General features: G+C 40.4%; 1 protein-coding gene across 17 annotated transcripts in view; it reads right to left on the bottom strand.

Moving 5' to 3' along the window:
• The window catches only part of KIF1A (kinesin family member 1A), a 137,121-nt gene that overhangs the window by 91,405 nt on the left and 18,881 nt on the right, over positions 1–26,835 (bottom strand). For all 17 annotated transcript variants that reach the window (XM_075201804.1, XM_075201805.1, XM_075201807.1 and 14 more), the window contains exon 2: positions 6,139–6,247. In XM_075201804.1, the coding sequence (XP_075057905.1) occupies positions 6,139–6,244 (106 nt within the window). In that variant the 5' untranslated portion in view covers positions 6,245–6,247. The remainder of the gene's footprint in view (positions 1–6,138; positions 6,248–26,835) is intronic.

Here is a 26,835-nt window from a genome sequence, read left to right as displayed (position 1 = left end):
AGTGTCCTGTTGTATGTAAACACGTGTTATCTATTACTGATTAACCTCTCAAGATTCTGTAATGCCTTTTCTATTGAAAAAAATGTTTCTAATAAAAAGTTTATAAAAAAAATTTAAAATTTGGCAAGAAGAGGTGCTGGCAGGAGATGTGAGCAGTCCAGCCAGGTGTCATCACAGGGACGGGGTCAGCATAAGCAGCCCTAGTTGGTGTGCTTATTGCTTGTCAGTTCTCTGTTTGTCAGCTGGTTGGAACGGTGAGGGCAAACAATGAAATAACGGTAAACCATTAGCCTGACGTTTCATTTCCTTTACTACTCTAAGCAATAGAAATATCAACTGATTCAGCCGATTTAATATCCTTTTGTTGGCAGGGTTCTGGCTCTCCCTTTACACACAGTAAAGCATGCCCTAAATAGCACGACAATAGTGCTTGATGGACATTGTTATGTTAATTAGCATCTGCTATTAAATAGCATCCATCCTGCTGGTGGCTGACACTGTTCAACTGCATGTCATTTCCTCCGTGTCTCTCAGCACCTCTCTGCCAGGCCATTTCTGAACGCTTAATGTAAACAAATTATGGTAGGATACCTATAGCTCTTACTGGCCTACTTTTTATTATTCCCATCCGGAAGATCTCCTGGATAGAGGAGGTCAGGTAACAACTGCGGTGGAGGTTGCGACGCCCCACATCTTGCTCACTTCACTAAGAACTGGGAAGAACACGGGAGGGTGGACTGCTCCTACTCTCCCGGCATGTCCTGGAAACTGTGAGTTACCAGGACATGCCGGGAGAGTAGACAAGTATGCTATGGCTCCAGACAATTTTCCCTTTTCCCCTTCTCAAACATTGGCTCTCAAGCTCCTGTCTAAGCTGCATGACCCCTTCTTGTTGGTGCTCTGATGGCTCTACATAGCGATAATATACAACCCTTTTGATAGAACCGAATGCCGCTTGTAAGGCATTTAAAATAATGTTTCCCACCATTATTTTAAAGGTCCTAAAGTGATTTTATATAAGAATCTCATGTCTGTTAGAGGGATTGAAAAGTGTTTTTTATGCTGCACAGGTGGAAAGTGGAATCAAAAGTGCAAATCACTAAGATCTATAAATACAATATCTCAGCAATTTCTGTGTGCAAAATATGACCAAAGGTTCATGTTTTAGCTATTAAAATGATATGTAATCATCATAAAGGAGATTGTAAACTATTGTTTGTTCTAGGTTGTAGTAAAAGTCTAGTTGTGATCCTTCACATTGATACAAAACTGCCCATTTTCACCAGCAAACTTTATAAGGAGGTGTGAACTCTCATCAGGAAATTACATCACAATCAGGCAAACCAGAAATGTTGTATTTTCAAAACTTCGCAAGTAGAAAACATATCGAATTTACTGTGAAGTCGCTGGTGATAATGCACGCACGTAGCCACAATTTTGGTATGCTTAAAGGCACATGTATGGGATCCTATTTCATACAATCTTATGCACTGTTTATTTTAACATGATCAATCTGTAAATGATGAAGTTAAAGATTTAATTTTGTAAAAGAAAACACATTGTGCAGGGCTGAACTGAACAGCAGATCAGCAGAGGTCCATCTGGACTACTGTAACCTCCTTCTCCCTGGTCTTCCTTGCTCTTACCTCTCCCAAATCTGATCCATTCTTAAAGCTGATGGTCTCTTATTTTCCTGTCCCATCGCTCTGTATCTGTCTCCCCTCTCTGCCAGTCACTCAACGGGCTTCCTTTCTTCTACTGAGTCCAGATCAAACTACTTACCCTCACCCATAAAGCTCTCACCCAATACCACCACGTTCCCTCATATCTCCAGGCTCATCTCCATCCATACTCCCTCACACCTCTCCTCCTCGTTCATTACCTCCTGCCTCAAAGACTTCTTCCGTGCTGCTCCCCTCCTGTGGAACTCCCTCTCTCCCAAAATCAGGCATTCCACCTCCCTCCAAGACTTCAAATGGGCTCTCAAAACCCATTTCTTCATCAGAGTCTAGCATGTTTCCTACTAACCCACCCCTACTCCCACCTCCTCACTGTCCCATTCTTCTGTGCCACCCCATTAGTCTCCCCCCTCTAGATTGTAAGCTCTCATGAGCAGGGCTCTCTTCCCTTATGTCTTAGACCTCTCATTACTTATACCAACAGCTCACCTGGGTCTTCCCTCCTATCCTCAATTCATGGCTCTGATCCTGTTTGCTGTGTCCAGTCTTCTGGGTACAGGCTCAGACTGTGCTAATTTGCTATTTTTTAGTCCACTGTTTTATGCCTTTATTTTAATGTCCCATTTTGCCTTATAGTATTTTACTGTATCCTCATTGTACCAAGCTGCTGATCCTTTGTGGTGCCATATAAATAAATAAATAATAATATAATTTCCTTTCAGGTGAGAGCAAACATTGCCCTTATGTAGATGTAACTCTTAAAATGTTACAGGCTAATATGAAGATATGATAAATATGTTATTCACATTCAGAAAGCCATACAACTGTTGCACGTGAAGATTTTTACATGCAAAGGTGTACAATCTGTGACCCAGCATAGGCTGCCAGTTATGGGTTGCCAATTCTGTTAACCTGCAACCATCCAAAATTTGCTCTTTCCATGAACTGTTCAGTGTTAATGGGTAATGGAATCTCATTATGCACTCATACAGTAGATGACAGTGGGGGATTATGTGGGTACAGAGACTCCCTTTGTTCTTTCAGGAAAACAGTGCTCCGTCAGCATGTCCTAACTGATGCCAAATCCCATTGACACCAGAGAAACACAAAGGAGTGGTGTCAACAGAGCGAACCAACGGACACAGGAAAATAGAACGGTGATGGAGACACAATTTCACATCACCAGAAAATGAGGGATAGGCTAATGCCTACAAATCCCAGAATGCACTTGGGTCCCTTTCAGATGTGTACTCCCTCTAGTGGTTTCCATGGTAGCAAAACACAACAACAATCAGACATAAATAGACACCTCTCTGGGGGTAAATGTATCAAAGTGCGAGTTTGCCAGCATGTTTAAATCGTGGCAAAACGCGGGTGTTTACCCGCGATTTTGTTTAAAAAAACTGGAAATGTATCAAGCTGCGATTTTGACACTCATGTTCAAAATCGCTGGTCATCTCTGGCGATTTTGAGCGATGTAAACACTCCCGAGTTTAGCTAACTCTCCTGTGTTTGGCAAACTCTCCTGAGTTGTAAACACATCACTGTTACACTGACCTGTCATACAGCTGCCGGAGCTCCGGCAGCTGTCAAAATGTTAAAGAACAGATAAAAGTTTTAAAAAAAAAAAGCGTTGGGTCCCCCCGCTATTTATGCTTAACCCTAGTGCTGCCTGAATAGTGCTGGTCCCGTGAAAATCGGGGAAAAAATTTGCGTGGGGTTCAAATACTTAAGGACAGGACCAAGCCATCAAGAAAGAAGACATCATTGGTAAGTATTTGGTTTTTTTTATTTTTAATAAATACTTGTGGTTTAAAAAAGGGTTGTTAGTGTCTTTATTGTGGGTTTTATTATTTTTAATAAATATGTGTTGTTTATAAGAGGGTGTTGTGGCTTTGTAAACTTTTTTCTTTGTGGAACTACAGGGCCCAGCAAGCCAGGGATGTCAGGGCATGTTGGCACTTGTGGTTCTCCAAGTGCCAACATGCCCTGGCTGCCGTGGGTATGCTGGTGCTTGTAGTTATACAAGCACCAGCATGGCCACACTGTTTTTGGCAACCTGGCTGGCTGGGACTTGTAGTTCCACAAACAAAATTGGTGTCAGTTTGTTTTTTTTACTACTTTACGCCGTATTACCCTACTACCCACAGCCCAGGGGTAGTAGGAAGAGCCCTAGTGCTATCAGCACTGGGCTGGTTCTTTCTAGGGGGGGGGGCCCGCTTGTTTTTTTCAGCGGACCCCATTCCCTAGGGAATCCAGCCCAGCGCTGAACAGTCTAGGGTTGGTTAGTCATTATGGCAGGGGGACCCCTGCTGCGCGTCTCCCTGCTATAGTGCCGCCAACCCTGGCTGGTTTGCCTAGTGCTGGTAAAGTGAAAATCGGGGGGACCCCACGCAAAATTTTTCCCCGATTTTCACGGGACCAGCAATTGTCAGGCAGCACTAGGGTTAAGCATTAATAGTGAGGGGACCTCACGTTTTTTTTTTTTTCAACTTTTATCTATTCTTTACAGTTTTAACAGTGATGTGTTTGTACAGCACGCTGCTATCAAGCAGCGTGTTGTATCTGGCGTGTTTTGAAGCAAACTGTCCTGAGTCTGCTAACTCGCAGCTTCATACATTTGAGAGCTGTATAGCTGCAGTGGCAAACAGTGGTGAGTTTGATCTCTGGCGATTTTGCAAGTAGCGATTTTGACAGAAGCAGAACTCTGGCGATTTTGCATGAAATCTTAGCTTCATACATCGGCGAGTTTCAACTCTCCCGAGAAAATCGCTGGAGTTGCAAACTCGCAGCTTGATACATTTACCCCCTGACATCATTTACGATTTCAGTCTAGCTGATGTGTTTAAAATCTATTGTAGGGGTGAAAGTCTGGTCACAGGGCGACCAGTAAGAAGAGAATTGCAAAAGTCAATGTGGGAGATTGTGCTGGCATAAAATAAAGATATGTGCGTATTCTGGAGATGTTTCTCAGATGTATATGAGGAATAAAAGACAGTTCTAAGTCAAAGATAATATCTGGACAGCTAGCTTGAGGGATAGGGTTAATTGTCGAGTTGTCATGAGAAATAGAGATGTCATGTAAGTAGCTCCTGTTGGCTGGTAGAAAGACTATTAGCCCTGTTTTTGAAAGATTGAGTTTGAGTTGGCGAGAGGACATCCATGATAAACTGGTAGAAAGACATTCATTAATGCGGATCAGCAGAGATACTAAAAGATCTGGAGAAGATAGAATAATAAAGCCTTGTAATTGTATAGGTGCAATGTATTTTATTTTGCTTGACGAGATTATTTAAATAATATATAGGGTTGGAGAAGGTTCCATCATTTGCAGAACGGAACTCAGCGGTTTTCTCTTCCAGCAAAGTCTTGTCTATACTTTAAATGGGATGCAATTTACACCTTCCAAGTGCTTAACAAACAAAGTAATAAAAGTCTTCAAGCACAAAAGATGAAATAAAGACTAAAGTCTACATTTCCCTCATTCTTATCATTAATATAAGACATAAATGAGGCGAAATCGAGCAGTATTTTAAGACAAAAACTAAAACGTTTAAATAATTGAAGGGAGTGCTTCTAACATGGTTGTAAGCTGGACTTTCATGTAATGTTTGTTTCAAACATTAGCGTTTGGAAGTTCATCCAGAAACCTGTAAAGCTTGACTCAGATTCATTTTACGGGGTGGTAACTAAGACCACAATGTGGGTATGCAGCTTAAAATGCGCTATGCAGACAAGGAGGCGCTCTTGTGCACGTAAAGAAGCATTGGGGTCCGCCATCACTAAATCATTGTGACATTTCGAGAGGTTGCTAACACCAATAATTCCTTCCTGCACTCATTGTTTATGATTTTATTCAAATGATTCATCAGTGACAGCATTATGAAGTTACAGGGAAACAAGTATCATCATTATTATTATTATTATTATTATTATTAATTTTTATTTATAAGGCGCCACAAGGCGTCCGCAGCGCCGTACAGAGACAAACAAATTACAATACAATGGGAGACAGCACAGTACAGTAAACAGTAAGCACAGCAACTCGGTAAGCTCAATGCACAACTAGAGAGGGCGGGGAAGGGGGAGGGATGATCCGCAAATGACGGGGCCCAAGAAGGAGGGCGTGGAAGACAGGGAGACCCCCAGGGGGGAGGAGGGAGCAAGAGTGGACGTGGGGTGGAGGACCCTCGAGGAGGAGGGCTAAGTAGCTGGAGAGCAGAGTTAGAAGTGGTGGAAACAGGAGGAGAGATGGCCCTGCTCAGAGGAGCATACAATCTAAGGGATTGGAAAGTAGAGATAGGCCCCTATGATCATGATTGGAAAGTAGAGATAGGCCCCTCATCATTAGCTCAGTGAGCTGTTACAGGAAGAATGGTTGTTTGTATTCAGGTGATAACTCTAAAATGATGAGTGACAGTGTGACATGGAGACAGTTATAGACATGACAATCACTCACTTGTTGTGTTTCCAGTCATCTGAATGATGCATTTTGAATCTTTTCCAATTTCACGCGAGTTGAATGGCCGCACTCTGACTGCGACCTTCACTGATGCTCCCGCCATTTCCTAAGAAAGAAAATAGAGCCTGTGAGTGATTTCTAACCAATTGTGAGCTTGCTCTTTCCTTCCCAGCAGATTGTGGGTATATTGCCTAATGACACCAGACTGTTACCAGGCAGCATACTTCCTGATGCATTCTAAATGATTGTCAGCTTACTGATACCACAGGCCGTTTAACAATGTGAGCCGGGAAGGAGAGAAAGGGTTTCTTTGGTGGTAAAGAGTTTTAGAATGTAGAAGAAATTGATCAGATATTTCACATCATGAATATTTAATGCTTTAATAATACAACACAGCATTTCCCAACACACAGAAGATAGCAGTCATTGGTTTTACATCATCTTGCATCATAGTCATATACTGTAAATGTGAGAGGTGTGAAGAGAAAAGGCTGGTATGTTTCTGGCACTGCACATCTGTGGAGCTGGCATCATTCAGTGCCCTGTCTGAACCAGGTCATAGTCGTCAGTTTTTCACACACTGACATTTTTCCATTGAGACTTGTTGATTCCCTTATACCCTATTCCTCTTACAGTAAGTGAAACATGCATTCTGTTACTTGCAAATATTTATTGTGGATTAGTTCATCTATATATATATATATATGAAGAAGTTTGCTTGTTTGTTTGTTTGTTTGTTTGTTTGTTTGCTGGAAAATATCTTCCACAGGTCTCAAGGCAAAGCTATCAAATATTACATAGTATGGAAAAAATAACCTATTAGGCGACAACGCGACAATGCGACAGAGCGACAAATATTGATAGGATTATTTTTTGGTTGTGAACAATTGTTTGACTGCTGAAAGGAATCCTCACCACAACATGATAAAACAACAAGGCGACAAAGCAACAAATCTTATTTTCTAAATAGCATTTTTGGTCTATTTACCAAATAATTTGCTAATATATAAAAACTGCTACACATTACAATACAGTATATTATAAGAGGATTCCACTTAGTTATTTATTATTATCAGTTCAAACAACAAATTGATTCACATTCATTAGTAATATCATATGGGAGGGTAAAGAGAATGCAGAACGATCGAAGGGTGGAGGAACTGGACACATTCATTCATTTAAAACACTCTTTTTTATTTTCAATCCTAGTAAATTGAAAAGGATATTGGAGATATTCATGAACGTCTGTCACTTTTGCTTGTTTGCATTAGAGTAATGTGTGATGGTTACAGGGCCGTCTTTCCCATTGGGCACAATGGGCAGGTGCCCGGGGGCCCTGCAGCCCAGGGGGGCCCGTCGGAGGCAGCAAAAAAAAAAAAACCTGAAAAAAAAGAAGAAAATACTTACCTTGTGGTCAGCTGGCGATCCGGCTCCCTCCCTGGTCTCCTCCTCCGTCGCGCTCTCAGTGCATGTCAGACGTGACGTCATCACGCCCGCCTGACATCCATTGCGGAGCGCGACGGAGGAGGAGACCATGGAGGGAGCCGGATCGCCAGCTGACCGCAAGGTAAGTATTTTCTTCTTTTTTTTCAGGTTTTTTTTTTTTTGCTGCCTCCGACGGGCCCCCCTGGGCTGCAGGGCCCATATATATAATCATTAATTTTTTTTTGTATATATAGGGGCCCCGGTGCACTGCTGTGCCCGGGGGCCCAAGATGTTCTTAAGAGGGCCCTGGATGGTTATAGACTTATCAAGAGCTCTAAATGAAGGAGCTGTAGATTAACTAAGAACTTGATAGGTGAAAAATGAAGGCCTAAATAGATGAAAATATTGATAGGGCTGTGCTACAGGGCTGGAGTGACTAGTCTCATTCTTTTTCCATCTCCCCAGTGCTATAAAAGATTAAACTAAAACAATCCCTCTTAAAGTAACCTCCAAGAGTCACAGCAAAAAAGAAAGATCAAATCATTTTCTTTTCAAACACTTAATAAATAGAGGTGCTCCACCTATTGTGTAAGACAACTGGATCTGTTTTTCACATTATCCCACACCATACCTACAGAAGACCCAGTACGTGTCAAATACCCTACCTGTAAAATGTACTACCTAATTTCTACAGCAAACCATTTTATAACATATTTCAGAATACAGTATTAATATATTATTACAACATATTCTGAAGTACTGTACAAAGCAATAGCTCCACCCTCTCATTATAGTTTGTATGTGAGTATAATGCATGGGAGTCAGTCACATTACCCTGTGTCGTTTATATGAAACAAACCTGCTCCATTTTATATACTATGAGACCAAATGTCAGAGGGATCTACTCACTAGAGCTTACGATCTAAATGGAAAACAAGCAGATTAATAGAAAAGTCAGAAATGGGCAATGATCCATGCATGTATGAATACAGAACCGGTCAATAAGAGAGACAGAATCACACAGAGCTGCAAAGTATGACTGGATGGAGAAGCTAGACAGAAACACATTTGTACACACATTTATAGCATACAGTAATATAGTAATCATTTCTTTTTTACTATGTAACTTTTCAAAGCCGTTAATATGCTCTTATAATTGAGTTCAATATCTACACAAGTTATAAATACCCAACATGTCCTGAATAACACTTATACTCAAGCAAAAAAAAATAATTGTAAATAGAAATGACAACTAGGAACGTGTATGAATATACTCATGTTTTATTTATTTAGCGCCACAAAAGGTCGGCAGTGCCTAATTATAGAATTAAATCTTAGACAAAAAGTAAAGCAATACAATGGAAAATAATAAGAACCTGTCCTGGAGGTTCCATTAATAATGGAATTACATGAGCAGAATACAATTTATAGCAATGAAAGGCTGATAGGACTAGTTTGTTTATCTGTTTCAGTTACATAATTTTAAAACACTTAACTATATAACTAATTTCAAAATTAATCAAATGGGATATTTTTGTTGCTGCAAAGCTCTACAGTTAATGCAGTACAAACAGTGATGCCAGACATTGGTTAATCTGCGGCAGTGCAAGGATGAAAGTAACCCAGTAAGGTCTGGGCAAACACTGTTGAGATCATGCTGGCTGTTTCATTAACCTGGCTGAGCTCTTTACACAGATCCGGTTACAAAGTGCCTAGAGGTGTGTGAATCTGCTGTGAAAATATCAGCTGCCTGCCAAACCTGCCCACGTCCCTGGGGAGAGACCTACGTGGATCTGTGCCAGGAATATCTAGCATGTCATGTTCATTTTTATCATACAAACCCCTATGTCCATGTCTCAGTGCCCGCTTGCCCATTCTTGTTTTTATAGGCATGGGTTGGCACTAAAAGGAATTCCTTCTATTAAGGATGAGCGGGCTCGGATGTCTGGAATCCGAGCCCACCCGAACAGTGTGATACCGAGTCAGATCCGAGCGATGTCCGGGTATTCCCGCCGATTCCGAAACTTAAAACGAGGCTCTGACTCATAATCCCGCTGTCGGATCTCGCGATACCCGGATCCTTTAAATTCCCCGCTTGCCGTCGCCATCTTCACTCGGGCATTGATCAGCGAAGAGGGAGGGTGTGTTAGGTGGTCCTCTGTCCTTTGATTTCTCGTGCTGTGCTGTGCTGTGTTCTGCTCAGTCCAGTCCAGTGGTGCTGTGTCCTGTGCTCTGTCCTGCTGAGTCCAGTGGTGCTGTGTCCTGTGCTCTGTCCTGCTGAGTCCAGTGGTGCTTTGTGCAGTGCTGTGTCCTGCTGATTCCAGTGGTGCTGTGTCCTGTGCTCTGTTCTGCTAAGGGCATTGTTATTTCTAAATTATTCCAAAGTTATAAAAAATGTATTAAAAAGTTATAAAAAAATAAATATTAAAAAAAAAAAAAAATTATACGAAAAAAAAAAATTAGGTTGAAAAAAATAGGTAGTACTATTTCAATTCAAAGTCACACTACGTTCACTCTTGCAGCTGTCACAAAAATTAGGTAGTACTATTTCAATTCAAATTCACACTACGTTCACTCTTGCAGCTGTCACTAAAAATAGGTACTGCTGTATAACTAAAGTCCAGTGGTACTCTCCTGTGCCGCAGATAATTTGTAAAGGCTTTGCCCAGTGTGTGTGATTTAGGGGTACGCTCTCTTGTGCTGCATATAATGGAGTACCAAAATTTGGAGGATAAAGTAGGGAAAGATCAAGAACCACTTCCTCCTAATGCTGAAGCTGCTGCCACTAGTCATGACATAGACGATGAAATACCATCAACGTCGTCTGCCAAGGCCGATGCCCAATCTCCTAGTACAGGGCATGTAAAATCCAAAAACCCAAAGTTGACTAAAATTTCCAAAAAAAGAAAATTAAAAACATCTGAGGAGAAACGAAAACTTGCCAATATGCCATTTACGACACAGAGTGGCAAGGAACAGCTTAGGCCCTGGCCCGTGTTCAGGACTAGTGGTTCAGCTTCACCCAAGGATCTAAGCCCTCCTCCTCCCCCCCTCTCAAAAAAATTGAAGAGAGTTATGCTGTCAGCAACAACAACAAAACAGCAAACAACTCTGTCTTCTAAACAGATGACATCACAAATCCCCAAGGCGAGTCCAAGGGTGTTGGTGGTTGATAAGCCTGACCTTCCCATCACTGTACGGGAAGAGGTGACTCCATCCACCATTTGCAGCACACCCTCTGCATATGCTGGAAGGATCACCCACAGTGTAGGTCCAGATTTGGATAATCAAGGTGTCAATGTTGTACACTGGGAGGAGGCTATTGATGTAGCTGGCGCTGTGGAGGAACTTGATGATGAGGATGCTGATGTGGTTATTGTAAATGAGGCACCAGGGGGGGAAACAGCTGTTGTCCATGGGATGAAAAAGCCCATCGTCATGCCTGGTCAGAATACCAAAAAATGCACCTCTTCGGTCTGGAGTTATTTTTATCCAAATCCTGACCATAAATGTATGGCCATATGTAGCTTATGTAAAGCTCAAATAAGCAGGGGTAAGGATCTTGGCCACCTAGGGACATCCTCCCTTATACGTCACCTGAATAACCTTCATAGTTCAGTGGTTAGTTCAGGAACTGGGGCTAGGACCGTCATCAGTCCAGGGACACCTAAATCCCTTGGTCCTGTTGGATACACACCACCAACACCCTCCTCGTCAACTTCCTCCACGATCTCCATCAGATTTAGTCCTGCAGGCCATGTCACCAGCCAGACTGAGTCCTCTTCAATACGGGATTCATCCGAGGAATCCTGCAGCGGTACGCCTACTACTGCCACTGCTGCTGTTGCTGCTGGTAGTCGGTCATCTTCCCAGAGGGGAAGTCGTAAGACCGCTACGTCTTTCACCAAACAATTGACCGTCCAACAGTCATTTGTCATGAGCACCAAGTACGACACTAGTCATCCTATGGCAAAGCGGATAACTGCGTCAATAACAGCAATGTTGGTGTTAGATGTGCGTCCGGTGTCCGCCATCAGTGGAGTGGGATTTTGACGGTTGATGGAGGTATTGTGGCCCCGGTACCAAATTGGGTACCGGGGCCACTCCACTACGCAGTCCAGATAGAGGCGTATCAGATATTAAAAAACGTTGACTGTTGCTGCCATATCCAAAATTAATCAAAATGACCTGTCATCGTCTAAAACAAGAGGTATTGACACGCTCGAACTACACCCTGTATATGCTGCAGAGGATTTAGGAGCAGGCAGCTGTGCAGTGGAATTGAGACCATTTGAAGGCGGAGGTATTGTGGCCCCGGTACCAAATTGGGTCCCGGGCCCACTCCACTACGCAGTCCAGAAAGCTACCTCGGTGCAACGTTTTGGACTAAAAACAATATTGTGAGGTGTGAGGTGTTCAGAATAGACTGGAAATTAGTGGAAATGATTGTTATTGAATGTTATTGAGGTTAATAATAGCGTAGGAGTGAAAAACAAACAAAAAACTAAATTTTAGCCCTTTTTATGCTTTTTTAAAAATAAATCAGAACCCAAAACCCTAAATCAGAACCAAAAACTTTCGTCAGGTGTTTTGGCAAAACAAATCAGAACCCAAAACCTCAAGCTAATCAGTACACAAAACACAAAACACTAAAAGTGCCCGGTGCACACCCTTACCTTCTATGCTGAATATAGTTCACATTCACAGTATATAAGGGCTCATTCACATGAGTATATAGCTGCATTCTGCATGGAGCACTCACAGATCAAACACACAAATTGAGAATACATAGAGATCATGGAATCCGATGTAAGGTGCTTCTTAAACTGGATCATGGAATAAAATGTAACCCCCTTTCACTGTGTGTAGTATGAGGTGCAAAGGGTACACAATGCACCTCCTTCTAAAACCCTGGCTAGCTGATGGGCATGGGTGTAAATGATCAGGGGGTCCCTGCACATGCAGGTGTTTCTTTGTAGTTAGTGGGACACAGGGGATGTCACTTTGGTGCAGTGTAATAGAAGTCACAATAATTTGGACGCCAGACCATCTCTATAACAAACTCAACTCTTTATTTACACTCCTCTTCCTCCAGCACGATAATCATAATGGTTGCAGCAATAAAGAAAAATATATACAGCTCCTCACTCTCCAGCACAGTTCTTAATGTTATCCAGATGTTAAATAACATAATTTACATGTCTCTTGCACTCCATACTCACTGCAGATCACCCTCTTCTGCAAGGGCACTCACATGGATGCTAATAGGCAGGCAGCTTCTCCTCCATGCAGCTCTGACACACTCTGTGTACCTCTCAACTGCAGCTCATCCCTCCTCTGCGGGGATGATGTCTCCTGTGCTCTGACACATCACTCTGTGTACTCTCAGCCTCAGGATCTGACACTACAGCTACCTTGCCTCTTGTAGCAGCCCTCACTCCAGGGCCTCTTCCATGCGAAGTGTCCCCCTCTCTCTTGGGTTATCTATAGTGGCATGGAGTTCTCCCCCTCATCCAGGGCACACATTCCTTGCCCTGGCTCAGTCACCACGCTCAGACAGCCAGGCAATGCTGGGGGAGCCTGGGAGCTTCCACCCCAGGTCCCCAGCTACCATCTCTCCTCTCCTGTGTCTTCTCCTCTCTCTCTCCTCTCTATTCCTATCCCCCCTTAATGACAGCCCCTCATTCCTCTCACTCAGTCTTACAGGCTGGGCTGGGTTATCACCATGGTAACCAGTTTATGTAACTTTTTATAAACTTCTAGCTTACCCTCTAGGTGACCCCTCCTGTATTCACTGAGGTAAAGGTTTAACTAAAACGCCACTAGGGGGCGTTACAAAAATAAACAATATAACAGTTTTTACAGCTCTGAGGTCCATTTTTATGGACGGTGGAGAGGAGGATCTCCAGTGGACCGGTATCACAGCATTGTTAAGGTGCTTCATTAAGGAATTTTTATATTGGACAATGCGTGTGGCACCCGTGTCCCAGCCTTCTGGAGAAAATGTACCATGGAACATCCAACATCTGTTGGATGTGTAATATGGCACCTGGGACACCCTATCACATTAGGTGAGATTGTCCCAAAATGTTGCCTTACTGGGAGGAAGTGATTACCCCCTCCAGAGAAATCACAGGAACTGAGGTACCAGAATGCCCAAGTCTTTTGTTTCTCAACTGAATGTCCGGTGATACTGGCGGACACCCTTACCTCTCCGTCAGTCAGTACCGGGTCCATCTAGCAGGCATGACGCGGCTATCGGATTCATGCATCCGCTGTGGAACTGGAAGTCCTGATCTGACCAACAAAAATATTTAAATAAAATATTGTAAAAATCTAAAAAAAAATATTATTATTTTATAATTAATCTGCTTAAAATTAATTTACTTAAAAAATTTAAATAAAGCATTTTCTCAATATCCTCAGCTATTGCCATCCTGAGATGGCGATAACGACAGGAGGATTGTAGCAGTACATGTACCGCCATGATCCTTGATGTATCAGGAAAAGCCATATCTCTGGCAAAAACACCCGTTAGTGCATCTAATTAATAAATAGACCCGTTAATTAGAGATGTTTTTTGCAATTTTCAGGGGCACTTTTTGAACCTTCCCTCCTGTGAGATTTCGGTGAGATTCAGAAATGTATAAGAAAACTGAACAGTTTAAACTGGTGAAGGTGGTGATTCTGAAGTGGTTGTAGTGCTGATAAATAGGCGCAGGCTGATTTTACAGGGCGCAGTTTCAAAAAAATGTGGACGAGCAACTGGTTATGCTACGGGAGGACAAATAGGGGCATTTGTGCAAAATGTAGTGCTCATCTGAATATTCATCTGAATATTCTGTGATACTCTAATGGCCTTTACTGTCTTTAACCCCTGTATTCCACTGAACCGCACTGATTTTTGGCTATTTGTTTTTGCTTGTTAATGTAGTTATGTGTTTTGGTTGTTTAATTTACCAAAGGACCAGAAGATAAAAAAAAATATTGGTGGTGTGTGGTTTACATTTCATGTTTTACACTAAATCCGCAGAACTGGAGAGATGATCTTCATCTAGCCGACTTACAGAATGCAAGTGTACACCTGTGATTTTTCACTCTAAGGAGATTATTTATTAGACGTTCCCAAGCCAAAGCTGCTTGTACTACTGCTGTAAATCCCCAATCCCATAACAATAATTCAATAAAATGATTACTGACTGTTCCTAACGTCTCACCCTTAGGTCTGGCTGTCTGAATACTTGAAAGAAGCTACATTATTAATCTCGGTAACAGTGTACTTAAAACATTTCAAAAGCAACACTTTTACCTACATGTGCTATTTCTACATGAGCACCATTTCTAATTAGCTGACCTAGAAGATAATGGGAAATTCTCTAAATTGTGTAACTTGTAAAGTTTCCATGCTGAACAACAAGAGAAAACTCACATTACTTCATTATGCAAAAGTCATGTATGGATCTGTAAACATTTTATTTGATAGATTGTAGAACCTTGTGTTGCTACTGAACTGCAAATCACATTAAAATGCACAGCGGGGAAGTTCTCCTCGTATATACCAGAATTAACATACTAAATAAACCAATAAAGACACGGACACCAAATTAACGTTGGAATAAAATAGGATTTATTAAATGGCATAAATGCTGGAAGCTAAGAATTGGAAGGCGGACGAGAGCAGGGCAGTCAATAAAAACAAAACCAATAACGGTGGAAAGGTCAGACCATAGTACCACCAACCCAGGATCATACCTTATCTATTGGCCGGTGCTAAATATCTGTCCAACGGCAAGAATACACCCCCTATAACCGCCAATAAAACCTTTTACATACCGGCCACGGGTCCTACTCACAGTCGGACTAAACATGTGATGACTCCACGAACAAAAGGGGGAGTAGTGACCTATGATGAGATAACCCGAGCACCATATGTAAACTTACCGACTGCACTGCTCTCCTACCTACAAATACCTGAACAAAATTTTAGACCCCTACCCCTGGAACTGCCAGGTGGGCGAGAGGAATCCGGAAGCAGAAGACAGATCTGCAGACACGCTGAACTATATATAACCCTAACTACACCCCCACCCATGTCCTATTGGCTAACTAAACATAACATACCTATGACTGGATAACACTCTAATCACTCACCCGCGTGATTTTACCTGCGTTATGTCTAATGGACACACTTCCCAAATAGGCACATGTAAAACAAATAACATGGTGCTACAAAAAGTGACAAAAAAGTGGTATATACCAGTTGGTCCTAATATAGAGGTAATTGTTATTTTTGGAAAGAATACCCCTCAACCCTTACTATCAGAGCTACAGGGGATACATTTCCCCGTCCATCACCTGCAGTTGTGTGATACTCCAGGGTTCACAGCCTGCAATAAGAATGCAAACTGCTCCAGACAAATGTGAATGTAACTGAGTGAACTAGCTCCTTCTACAAACTTTATTCAGAGCAATTATTTTTATATCTATCCTTAACAAGAAATGGTTGGAATCTGTTTAGCGAATACATGTGAATAGAGAGACAAGACAGCAAATGCAAAATATCATCAGAAGTATGGAAATGTGCAATATAATTAACTTAAACTATATTTAGCTCATCGTTTATCTCCTTAGAGTGAAAAATCACAGAAGTACACTGGCAGCTGCTATAAAATAGGTTAGATCAAGATCTTCTCTGAAGTGGTGGAATTTTGGATCTGGTGGACATGTGGGTTCAGATTCTTGCTATCAATTATTTCAATGATGGGCAAAACCATATACTTAAATTGCCGCATGTGGGGCACTTCAAACTCCAAAAGGGCTACACATTACCTTTAATTTCAAGAATAAAAAGAGACACAAATCAACTTTGGCACCCCCACATCAACCATCCCAAAAGGCACCCACATGCCCACCTGATCCAAAATTCCACAACATGTCACTCAGACCCACCACTTGCTCCAAAATAGCCCCACATGCCCTCAGACACCACTTTTCACAAAATCCACCCACATGTCGCCAGAGCCCACATGTATTCTGATATTGCCACACATGCCACTCAGACCTCCCCACATGCCACTCACATGCACTTCTGACTTGACTACATGCCCCTCACATGAAACTCAGACTTCCCCACATGTCTATCACATAGCACTCAGACCTACCCACATGCCACTTAGACCTCCACATGTGCCCCTCACATGCATCTCAGATCTACCCATATGCCCTCTTACATGCCACTCAGACATCCACTCATACCCCTCACTCCTCTCTCCCATAAGCCACACACACCTTTCCACATTTACCTGCACAGCCTGCATATGAAGGATGGAGAGCACAGGCTGCAGAATGCCTTGCACACTCTCCTCATCCTCTGATTGGTTGTGCTGTGTGACCTCCCTGCAGTGTACAGAGGAGGTCATATGACCTTGAAGCCAGCTGCTCCCATTCAGTTTTATTCTTTGCTTTACAGCAAATCAGAAAATATGTCAGATCGGGGGCATCTGGCTGGGAGCCACAGGTGAAGGCTTGACAGGCCACTGATGACCCGTGAGCCCTCTGTTCCATTCACTGATTTATTCTAGAAAGTGATAGCTAGAATCTGTTTGGTTGCTATGGGTAACACCTCCACTTTTCCGTTTTAGAAGGTTTGTTAAATGTACCCAAATGTCAGATTACAAACTCTGCTGTGCTGTATGTGCACATTGCTGCTTAATCAACCTTATAGAAACACATATTATATTTAAACTTTACTGATATTAATAGTACATGTATTATTAAGTTTAAGAACAGTTTTTTTCACAAAATTAAGACCAGGAAGAATAATTGGAGATCAGACGGTTTATATTTAAATGTCATTATTTCTGATCATGTATTTTATACTACACTTTGTAGTTGCTAGGAAACGGGTTAACCTTCCTCACCCAGCTTTCTCATACTGCATTCGCTCAGACAATACGGTTGACCAACTCTTCTGCATGTAGTGTCAATCGTTCATTCAGTGATGGACTGGGCAAGTTACCAGCGGATGCAATGAACACAGGGGAAAGTTACTTTATTTTCTTATCATGTCCATGGCTGGAAACCATTCTTAGAACATTCCTACAGTTTATTATTACACATTAAAAGCAGAGCTAATGAGGAGCTATATATTTGATAAATACATGGTTGTAGCCCTGATCCTAAATATTGATGACATGGGATACAGACTACAAGAAGTCTAGGGGGTATATTTACTAAACTGCTGGTTTGAAAAAGTGGAAATGTTGCCTATAGCAACCAATCAGATTCTAGATGTCATTTTGTAGAATGTACTATATAAATGATAACACAAATCTGATTGGTTGCTATAGATCAGATAACTTGATTGACTTACATATGCCCTCCTTCAAATTTTACATCATGTACTGTATTTTCTTTCTAGACATTCCTTCTCTGAGAGATGACTACAATTGCTGACTGGTAATGGCAACCAATACTAATTTTCTGTTATTAATTAGGATCATTATTCCTTTGGAATTCTTTGGGCGATAATACAGAACAATTGATATGGCAGCTCCCACTTACATTACCAACTGCAAATATGCATATAAATAAGGTAAGATGTGTTCCCATACGTGTTACTGATAGAATATAAATAAATGGTAATAATAATAATAATAATACTACAGTGAAATGAATGACTGCTTATAAACTAAAATGGAGGATCTATATTATATTATCTAGAATAGCATATATTACTGTCTTGTAATGTGAATGTGAAGATATGGCCAATGAACTGGTACCACCACCACAAAACAGTTATTAATTAAAGCAAGCAATGCATCAATGTGGAAGAAATGTGCAATTAGCAATTAGCACTTTGTCAACACAACATTTTCATAAATTCCACCCTTAGTCCATCTGATATCCTATTGCTCTGTATGGAAAATTTGGCCACAAGACAAGGTTTAGACACAGAGCTTTATTGCACTAGTGTTACATGGTGAATGCAAACTGTAGTGCACACCAATATACATCCAATATATGAAGTTTCCCATGGTGAGAAAATTCTCTGTGCTCTTTTATCCTTTGTGAAATTAACTTGTGCAATATGATGTGCATGCTGGCCATATGTGTAGTGATTTAGTTTACCAATTCACTTGTTTTAGACCAAATTGACCCAAAAACTGCATCGGTGTGTGCCAAATAATTGGATTCATCAAAAAAAAAAAAATCTATTCTAAAGCTTTCAGACAGTATGCAGGAATGATCATTTATTTAAACATGCAATGACTGCATCAGCACGTACTGTATGTGTGGTTCTCAAATAAATGCATTATAGAGAAGTCCCATGGTTAGAGAAACAGCTAGATCTCTGCAGTATGGCCAACCAGTTGTAACAGGGCGGATGGTTGGCACCGCAGAAAAAGTGTAAGTTAGGATTCTATAGGCTCAGTGGTATGGTAGAGAGACATAGGTCCCCCCAGTAGTGTTGGAATGAAACAAGATACACAGGGCTAAGACTGCATAAACCTTTGGGTTTATTCTCTTTGCTTGTGGCGTAAGGTTTTACCACAGCGGCGGATAAGTAGCAGTAGTATAGGGCAATAATACCACAAGACCGTCAATATGCAATGTTATTCAACATGCCATAAAATAGATAATAATTTAGGAATGTTGTTTCAACAATATCAGCAATATGCAAACATAAATCACCACAGCACATAGGTCACTGAATAAATATATCTCACTGGGAAGTGAGGCACTAGTGCTTCAATGAAATGGGTTTCACTGGATAAATACTTTTGAAAGACAACCAGTTGCTAACAGGTTAATTAGAAAATTACACTAAGTGCTGCTGCAGCAGATTATCTAGACAAATCAATCACAATAAACTTATCGGGCAATTATGAATTTATCACACAAAAATCAGTAAAGGTGCAACAAGGGTTATTCCAACTTGATCAGGTTAGATGCTTTAGAAGAAATGACTATAGACTAGGGTTACTTTACAGCAGACAGTAAATTGTAATCCACAGGGTAAATAAAAATTTCAGCTTGACACATGAAGCTTATTAACTTATAAAGGATGAATTCAGTAATTGACTTGATGCATATATGACTCTTGAGCTTGGTGTAAGACACAGTAATTCTGCACAATACATAATTTCCTGGGTAAGGAACACAATCGTCACTTAGTATTATGTCTAATAGAATGAACAGATCTCTCTGAGCAACTGTAGAGTTAAACAACTTGCAATTCTCTCTTCAGCAACCATTTTAGGCAGTTTCACAGTAGGATCAAACGTCTGATGCAATATAGACAAACTCTTTCTCTCTATGATTTCTCTCTATGTCCCTAGCACTCTGTATCAGCTTGCAGATAAACTTTAAATACAGCAGATTTGGATGAAAGACAGCACCACAACCTCTTAATAGCAATGTTACAGTATTGGTGAGAGGTTTTAATAGCACAGCTTGATATCTCACTTGTTTCACTTTAATAGCTTGAACATATCAAGGCAAAATAAACCATAAACTTATCTTCTTCACATGAGTCCTGCTGACATCTGATGGGCTTTATTTCAAAGATGGTTCCTTCTGGACTGGCTCTTAAAGCTGGAACTAGCTACAAACATCCCTCAAGGCAACAGTCCAGCAACAGCACTAAATGGCTGCTTGTGGGAAGATCCTCCACACTCCCAGACAGCATTAATACACCACAAATCACAGCAATCACCAACTAGCCTCCAGCAGTCCGTGTTTTCGGCTCCTCCCCCTTTCCTCAAAAATTTCCTGGAGCCTTCCAGTTCATTCTGGCGTCAAAATGCCCATTTGTCGTTTGCTTTTTCTAAATTGTTGCAGTGTTGCATGCTTTTAGTGCAGTTTGGGGCTCTAGTGTGCAGCTTGTCCACCCCAAAATGTTCAACACAATTTGCAATGAATTTCCCAGAGGCTCTCTGGGAAACGTTAGTTTTCTGAATGAGTGCATGCAGTTATATACCTGTGATTTGCAGGGTATTACACACATATGTGTCAAAATTCAGTCAGTAGTTTGGAGAATGTCAATGTACGTCATTGCAGGATACTGGACTTGATAATACTTGTCCCATGGACCTTTGAAGAATCTTGCTGGTTTCCTGCATCAGCTTGCTATCACAGATTTTATTGCAGCTAGAATAAATGTGGTTTATCATGTAAGCTGCTTTTGACATTGCCTAGGAGACTATGCCTGGAAAACCACAGCAGAACACTTTCAGTGTACTGTACTCATCTACAATCACAGTTTTATACCTGAATACCAATGAGATATTCCAAAGTACAATCATTTTATCTCATCTTTCAGCAAAAACTGACAACTTTTTCAAATACATCACTGTTTAAATGTTTGAAAAACAATTTAAAGAGGTGCATTAATAAGCATTACAATTATTTAATGAATTAGGGATTCTTATCCCCATCTTCACCCAGAACAAGTTTGTAGGCTTCTACATGTTGTATGTTATGCACTGACAACAGGGACTTTAACATCAGTGGACCCAGTCAAATGTCACAAATCAAAGTTAACATCTTGCTATGGGTTATATGTTGTGTATTGTCAAATAAGCTTTTAAGTGTCAGCATATTCTCCAGAAATAGCAGTAGCATTAAAAGCCACAAGTAGTAGTTTTAGCAAGACACCATTATGTTGTATATTATCCTTATTTTCACTCTGCAATTGATATTATCACGCAATGGGGCAGCACGGTGGCTAAGTGGTTAGCACTTCTGCCTCACAATGCTGGGGTCATGAGTTCAATTCCCAACCATGGCCTTAGCTGTGTGGAGTTTCTATGTTCTCCCTGTGGTTTCCTCCAGGTGCTCCAGATGATGAAGATGGTCAGTGATACCCTTTACTATTTATACCATGTAATCATTAAGCCCCCCTGCCCACCAGTATTTACCAGCAGTGACAATGGCTATATATTGTCACCTCTTAATTTCTATTACTTGCTTTACACTTACAAATATATAGCAAGAGTGGATACACACTTGAATACCTTATTGAATTTTGTACACAGTGGGCACCCGTGAGGAAAGGAAGCGCCGGAAGAACTTATGTGGTCCACGTGCGTTCCACCACGTGAGAGAACACTGTAACCGGATTAAAAAACCACCGTTTGGACAAATAGTTATCAGGACATCAATTCCGGAGTGTATACATGGAAGCTACTGGATCGTGGAAGTAATTTCACTGATACTAAGAGGGAAAGAGCAGGGTAAGAACCTTCAGTTAATACTTTCTCCGTAAAAGAGCTATAACATTATCCCCGTCTGTGCCCAATATACACATCATTGGTCATATTGTTAGCTATGCGCTGAACTCTTGCTATATATTTGTATGTGTTTATTTTCAGCAGCAGGTTGTATTTTTATACAGAGAAGCGCCGATTTTTTTATCCATTAAATACTTGCTTTACACTGCTTAAATGCTGGAAAGAATATACAAAAGTTACACAGTGGAGATATGTGTTAAATAAAAAGATACACAGTGATTTATTATTATAAAACTGAGTATTGAAATAATAAAAGTATTCAAATAAGCACACCCATGATCTTCCAAAACCCAACCAGATCAGTCCAATCACACTGACATTAGGTAAAGACATGTCTACTTTCTGATAGACACCCAACCATCTTCTGGTCCAAAATCTGAGGGAAGTACTCTCAAAATCGGGACTATTGGGGGTATGCGGTTACTGTTAGAAGGACTGTTAAACAATTTAATGATGAGAGAAAGGCCAGCTCCAGTGTTCGGGAAATGTCATTTATATGTAAATATAGCTTAGATTGTTGGTGCTTCAAACTACAAACAAACCCAAATATTCCACCCATATATGTATATATTATGAGTTAGATTTAGGGACAATTGGTACAATGCATATATTTTTGCGATGTGTAAAAAAGTATTTTTTAGTCAGATAACTGACTTTATAGGACATAATACTACAGAGAGATTAATCATAAATTTGTTTTCCATACTCTATTCTTTACGTAGGAAAAAGCCCTGACTGCCGTGGAAATAGGTGTTTTCTCCTTATATATCAAGGGCTATTGCTGTGATATTAGGTTTCTATGCCGCAAGATTCCCTATTCAAAGCATGGGAATCATCCTTTCGTTATCACCATCTCAATATGATACATTTCTTAAAAGTTTTTGTTACATTTTTTTGCAGGCTTCCAATCCCACAGCGCAAAATAATAAATAGGGGATTAGACTATTCTGTTAACGAGCTAGTATGAGCCATCCCATCTGTTATGTGGCTGCAGCTAGATGCGTCATGCATTTTATAAGAAATCCTTTTCCCAGGAAACATACATGACACAAAGACATCAGTCAGCACCCTCTACAGTGACATATAATGGCACCACAAAACTGTCCTAATAAAGCAACACAGACGAAATTGACCTGCAATCTTTCCTAGCTGCAGACTATGAATAACAGGTATGACGGAAGCCGTACTCACAAATCAAACTGGAAAAAAGAAGAAGACAAAGACTGCAGAGCTAAGAGACTCGGGAATCAAGTGGGAAGAGTTGATAAGTGATATCTGGTATCTGTACTACTCAGAAACGAGAAAGTAACAAACACACATTAATAGGACTAAGCACTCCATATACATGGCGAGTCAACAGGGCAGGTTAATATTGTGCAAGACTATAAAACAGATCAATGCATTATTGCAGAAGACAGGCTATCAGTTTCATCAGTTTATGATATAGTATATAGTAGTATTTTACCTCTGTACTCACAGTGATTTGTTTTGTATGTAGTGACATTATCTTATTACTTAGAGGATCCAGGAATAGTGAAAGGTCCATATACTGTTTTCAGTCTTCTATCTGTGTATTGGCATCTACTGGTGCTGCCTCTTAGTGTGATTTTCATTGATATTTAGATTAGAAATCCAGTGGATTGCATGCACCTCATTATATGTTTGCTTTATATTATGCACCTTCGACTCTGCTTAATGACGCCCCATTAAGTGGAATGCAGAAGATATGATCACATCGTAACTGAGGGGATGTTAATATGTGACGTTCCTGTACTGTAAAAAAGCTCTGTAAGAAATCAGGAACATCGTCCAGTTATCCCTATCACCACTTATTTGAGATCATTTTTTATAACTTTCCTGCAAAATAAAAGCTTAGGAACACAGCCAGGTCTGAGTCAAAGGAGAGCAAAGCAAAATAAAGGAGTAACTTTGCACCTTGACAAAACCATGTTGCATTGGAGGGGGAGATAAATTTAAAATGTAATTACAGATTTATAGTTGGGGTGGGGCATGTCCTAGATTAACTTTAAAGCTCAGTGTAAAAATAAAGTTATCAAGTATTTGTGTGCTACATGAAAAAGAAGCCAGTATTTTCCTTACATGCAAAGCAATAAACTAATGCGCTCCCTTTGCATTGTAGCAAGGTTTGTCCACGATCAAACTTACTCCTTTTTTGCCTTGCTCTCCTTAATGACTCAGGCCCATTGTCTATAGGAATCCCAATCCCCCCAATTTGACAATGTTTCTAAAATGACTATCAGTCATTATAATTATTCTGCTCTTGACATATAGCGACATATTACTGCTGCTAATAGGAGATATAAAAATACTTACTGCTTCAATTTATCAACAAAATATCACTAGGCTAGTCTCAGGGAATATGTGCATGCAAAACCCAGGTAGACCCATTGCACATGTGCATTGGAACTGAAATCCCAGACGTGGCCGTTCATTTACACTAATTAAAAATAAATTGTTAATAAAAAATAAAAATATTTAAAATGTAAAAAATATTTGAAAACCTTTCAACATTGAAAATGCTTTAATGAGTACTTATGTTATTGCCATCCTGAGCAAAATCACTACCTTTCCCATTCATTTGAATAGTTAATGTATTTTCAATTGGCGCCGTGACAGCCCATTGAAATGGATTGCCCATAGAAATTAATGAGAAAAGCGCAGTCAATTGCGAGCATTATTTAAATGCTTGCCGCTTGAGATTGGCTAAGGAGAAACTGACCTACAGCAATGGAATATTATTTTGGAACTGTTTAGCATGCCCTGGTTGACAGATCATGCTAAATTATTATTATGATTATGCTTTAGTACTTCAATAGAATTTCAACTTTTTTTTTACTTTTCTGAATTTCTTTTTATATATTTAATGAAACATTTTCCCAATTATTTCAATCAGGAAATCATTTGTCACTGGTTTTCAGGAATCTGGAGTACCTGAAGCCAGTGTGATTAGTTTGGGAGATTTTCATGGTGATTTTGCAAATCACCCTTTACTAGATTCCATGTACTCTATTATTCACAATGAAGAAATCAATGATTTCTGTGACTCTGAGATGTATAGAGATTTTTGGGGGGAAGGTTTGAGCAAGTGCATATTTACATGCCTATTGCAATTCGTCATGTACATCATTAAAAAAAGAAGATTTGTACTCTTTTCATCGGGCTCCACTTCCAGCCTCTTAGAAGTTCAGATATAAAAGCTGGCACGCACTTCGCAAACTTCCCAAAGGATTGCTGCCCCACTCTCAGGAGAAAGGTCTGCCAAACATCCTTCTCCTCCCCAATCTGTCATTCTCACCCCCTCTTTTTACTCTCCCCCCCCCTCTCTCCTTCCACCCCTCCTTTTACCTTCAATAAAATGGGAAAAAGAAAAAGCAACAATTTGGGGTTCCACGTTAATAGAGATGCATACCGACCACACTTTGATCAGGTCCAATGTTCTGGTTTAATATTCTTACAAAACCAGTTGTGTAACATATTCTCGTATGTTTGATTTTGTTTCATATCGTTCACTGGATTAATATTTTGTATGTTATCCCTGATTTGCTATGTCTCTTCTGTTCCACTATGCCTATTGTGAAATGTTCAGAACCCATGTACTTTTTGCTGAAAATAAAGAGTTTAAAAAAAAAAAAAGAAGATTTGCTGGAAAATCATAATTTAATAGATCTCCCCCAAAGTATACCTCCAGTGAGCCCCTATAGAGCAGCTTGCTGCACAGTGGTGGTAGCTTGGTTAGTGTGTATGGGTAGGTTGGTCGAGTTTGGGTTATGATTGGTGTGCGTGTACATAGTGAGAGCCTTTGTCTATAACCAAATAATCGCCTACAACTATCACTTTGCTTAATTGTACAGAAAATTACTAGTTTTTATCTAAGATCATTTCAACATTATATAAAGAAGCACGAGAACCAACCAGAAAATGTAGAAATATACAATAAAATACTTTTTTTATGACCTCAACTGATGATGGTTTGCTTTAGTACAGAAATGTTAATCTTACATTAAAGCATTTTATAACGTTCCAGATATTTCCTTGCTTTGTAAGCTGCACTTCAAATATCAATTTTATTTTCCATTAAAATTATAGGCACCATGCCAAAAAGTCAATTTGGAAATGATATCCTGCTCTGTGTGATATATAACAACCGGACCACATTTATCTGTTTGAGGAAGTTTGCGTTTCTTCTTCAACATCTTGACAAAAATATTCCAGAATATGATGTAAAACATGGCTCACCTGCCTATTGGTCCTGGCTTTTTTTCATTGCCTCTATTAAATTCTAAAATAATACATCCTAAAATAAATCTCCTTTGTGTGTCATTCAGGTCCTTCAATCTCCTGGACAGGAGAAGCATTTCTTTAGACTCAATCTCTACCATTGTAATTGTGCACGCTTGGGCAACCTGTGACCCTCCAACCTTTGTAGAACAGCAAGTCCCAGAAAACCATGTCAGCTGAACCTCCAGTTCCAAAACAGCTGAAGAGCCAGAGATTCCCTGTTTCCACTATAGACATCAAACAACGGTGTCATTGCCTGTATTTAGAAAGACTATTACCGAGGCCTGATTAAGGGTTCAGGCCGCGCTAGGCTAAAACGCTCGTAGCACCCCCATGTCTTTCATGGCAGGTTAATACATGGAAGGTAAAAATTTAATTCATCTTCTTCACTCCCCTACCCCTACCAAGCTCAGCATCACTTGGCTTTTTAAAAGGGTCACAGCAATCTTTGTCACTCATTTAGTTTTCATTACAATCAGAATTGTACAGCAGAACGGAGGCGTGAATGAGCGCTACTGAGGCTGAAGGGGGAGGGGCTACCACACCTGCCACTGTCGCCATCCTGGTCTGTCTTATTCACTTATTTACAAAAGTTTAGAAATCATTGAAACATAAACATTGTTGGTTAGGGGGGGGGATGAAGAAAGTCAGATTTTAAATTAAGGATGAGTTTGTT

Source organism: Mixophyes fleayi, chromosome 3 (assembly GCF_038048845.1).
Source record: "Mixophyes fleayi isolate aMixFle1 chromosome 3, aMixFle1.hap1, whole genome shotgun sequence".
In the NCBI taxonomy this organism is placed as follows: Eukaryota; Metazoa; Chordata; class Amphibia; order Anura; family Limnodynastidae; genus Mixophyes; species Mixophyes fleayi.
Note: the sequence above shows the minus strand (reverse complement) of the source record. Positions and strands in the feature narration are given on the sequence as shown.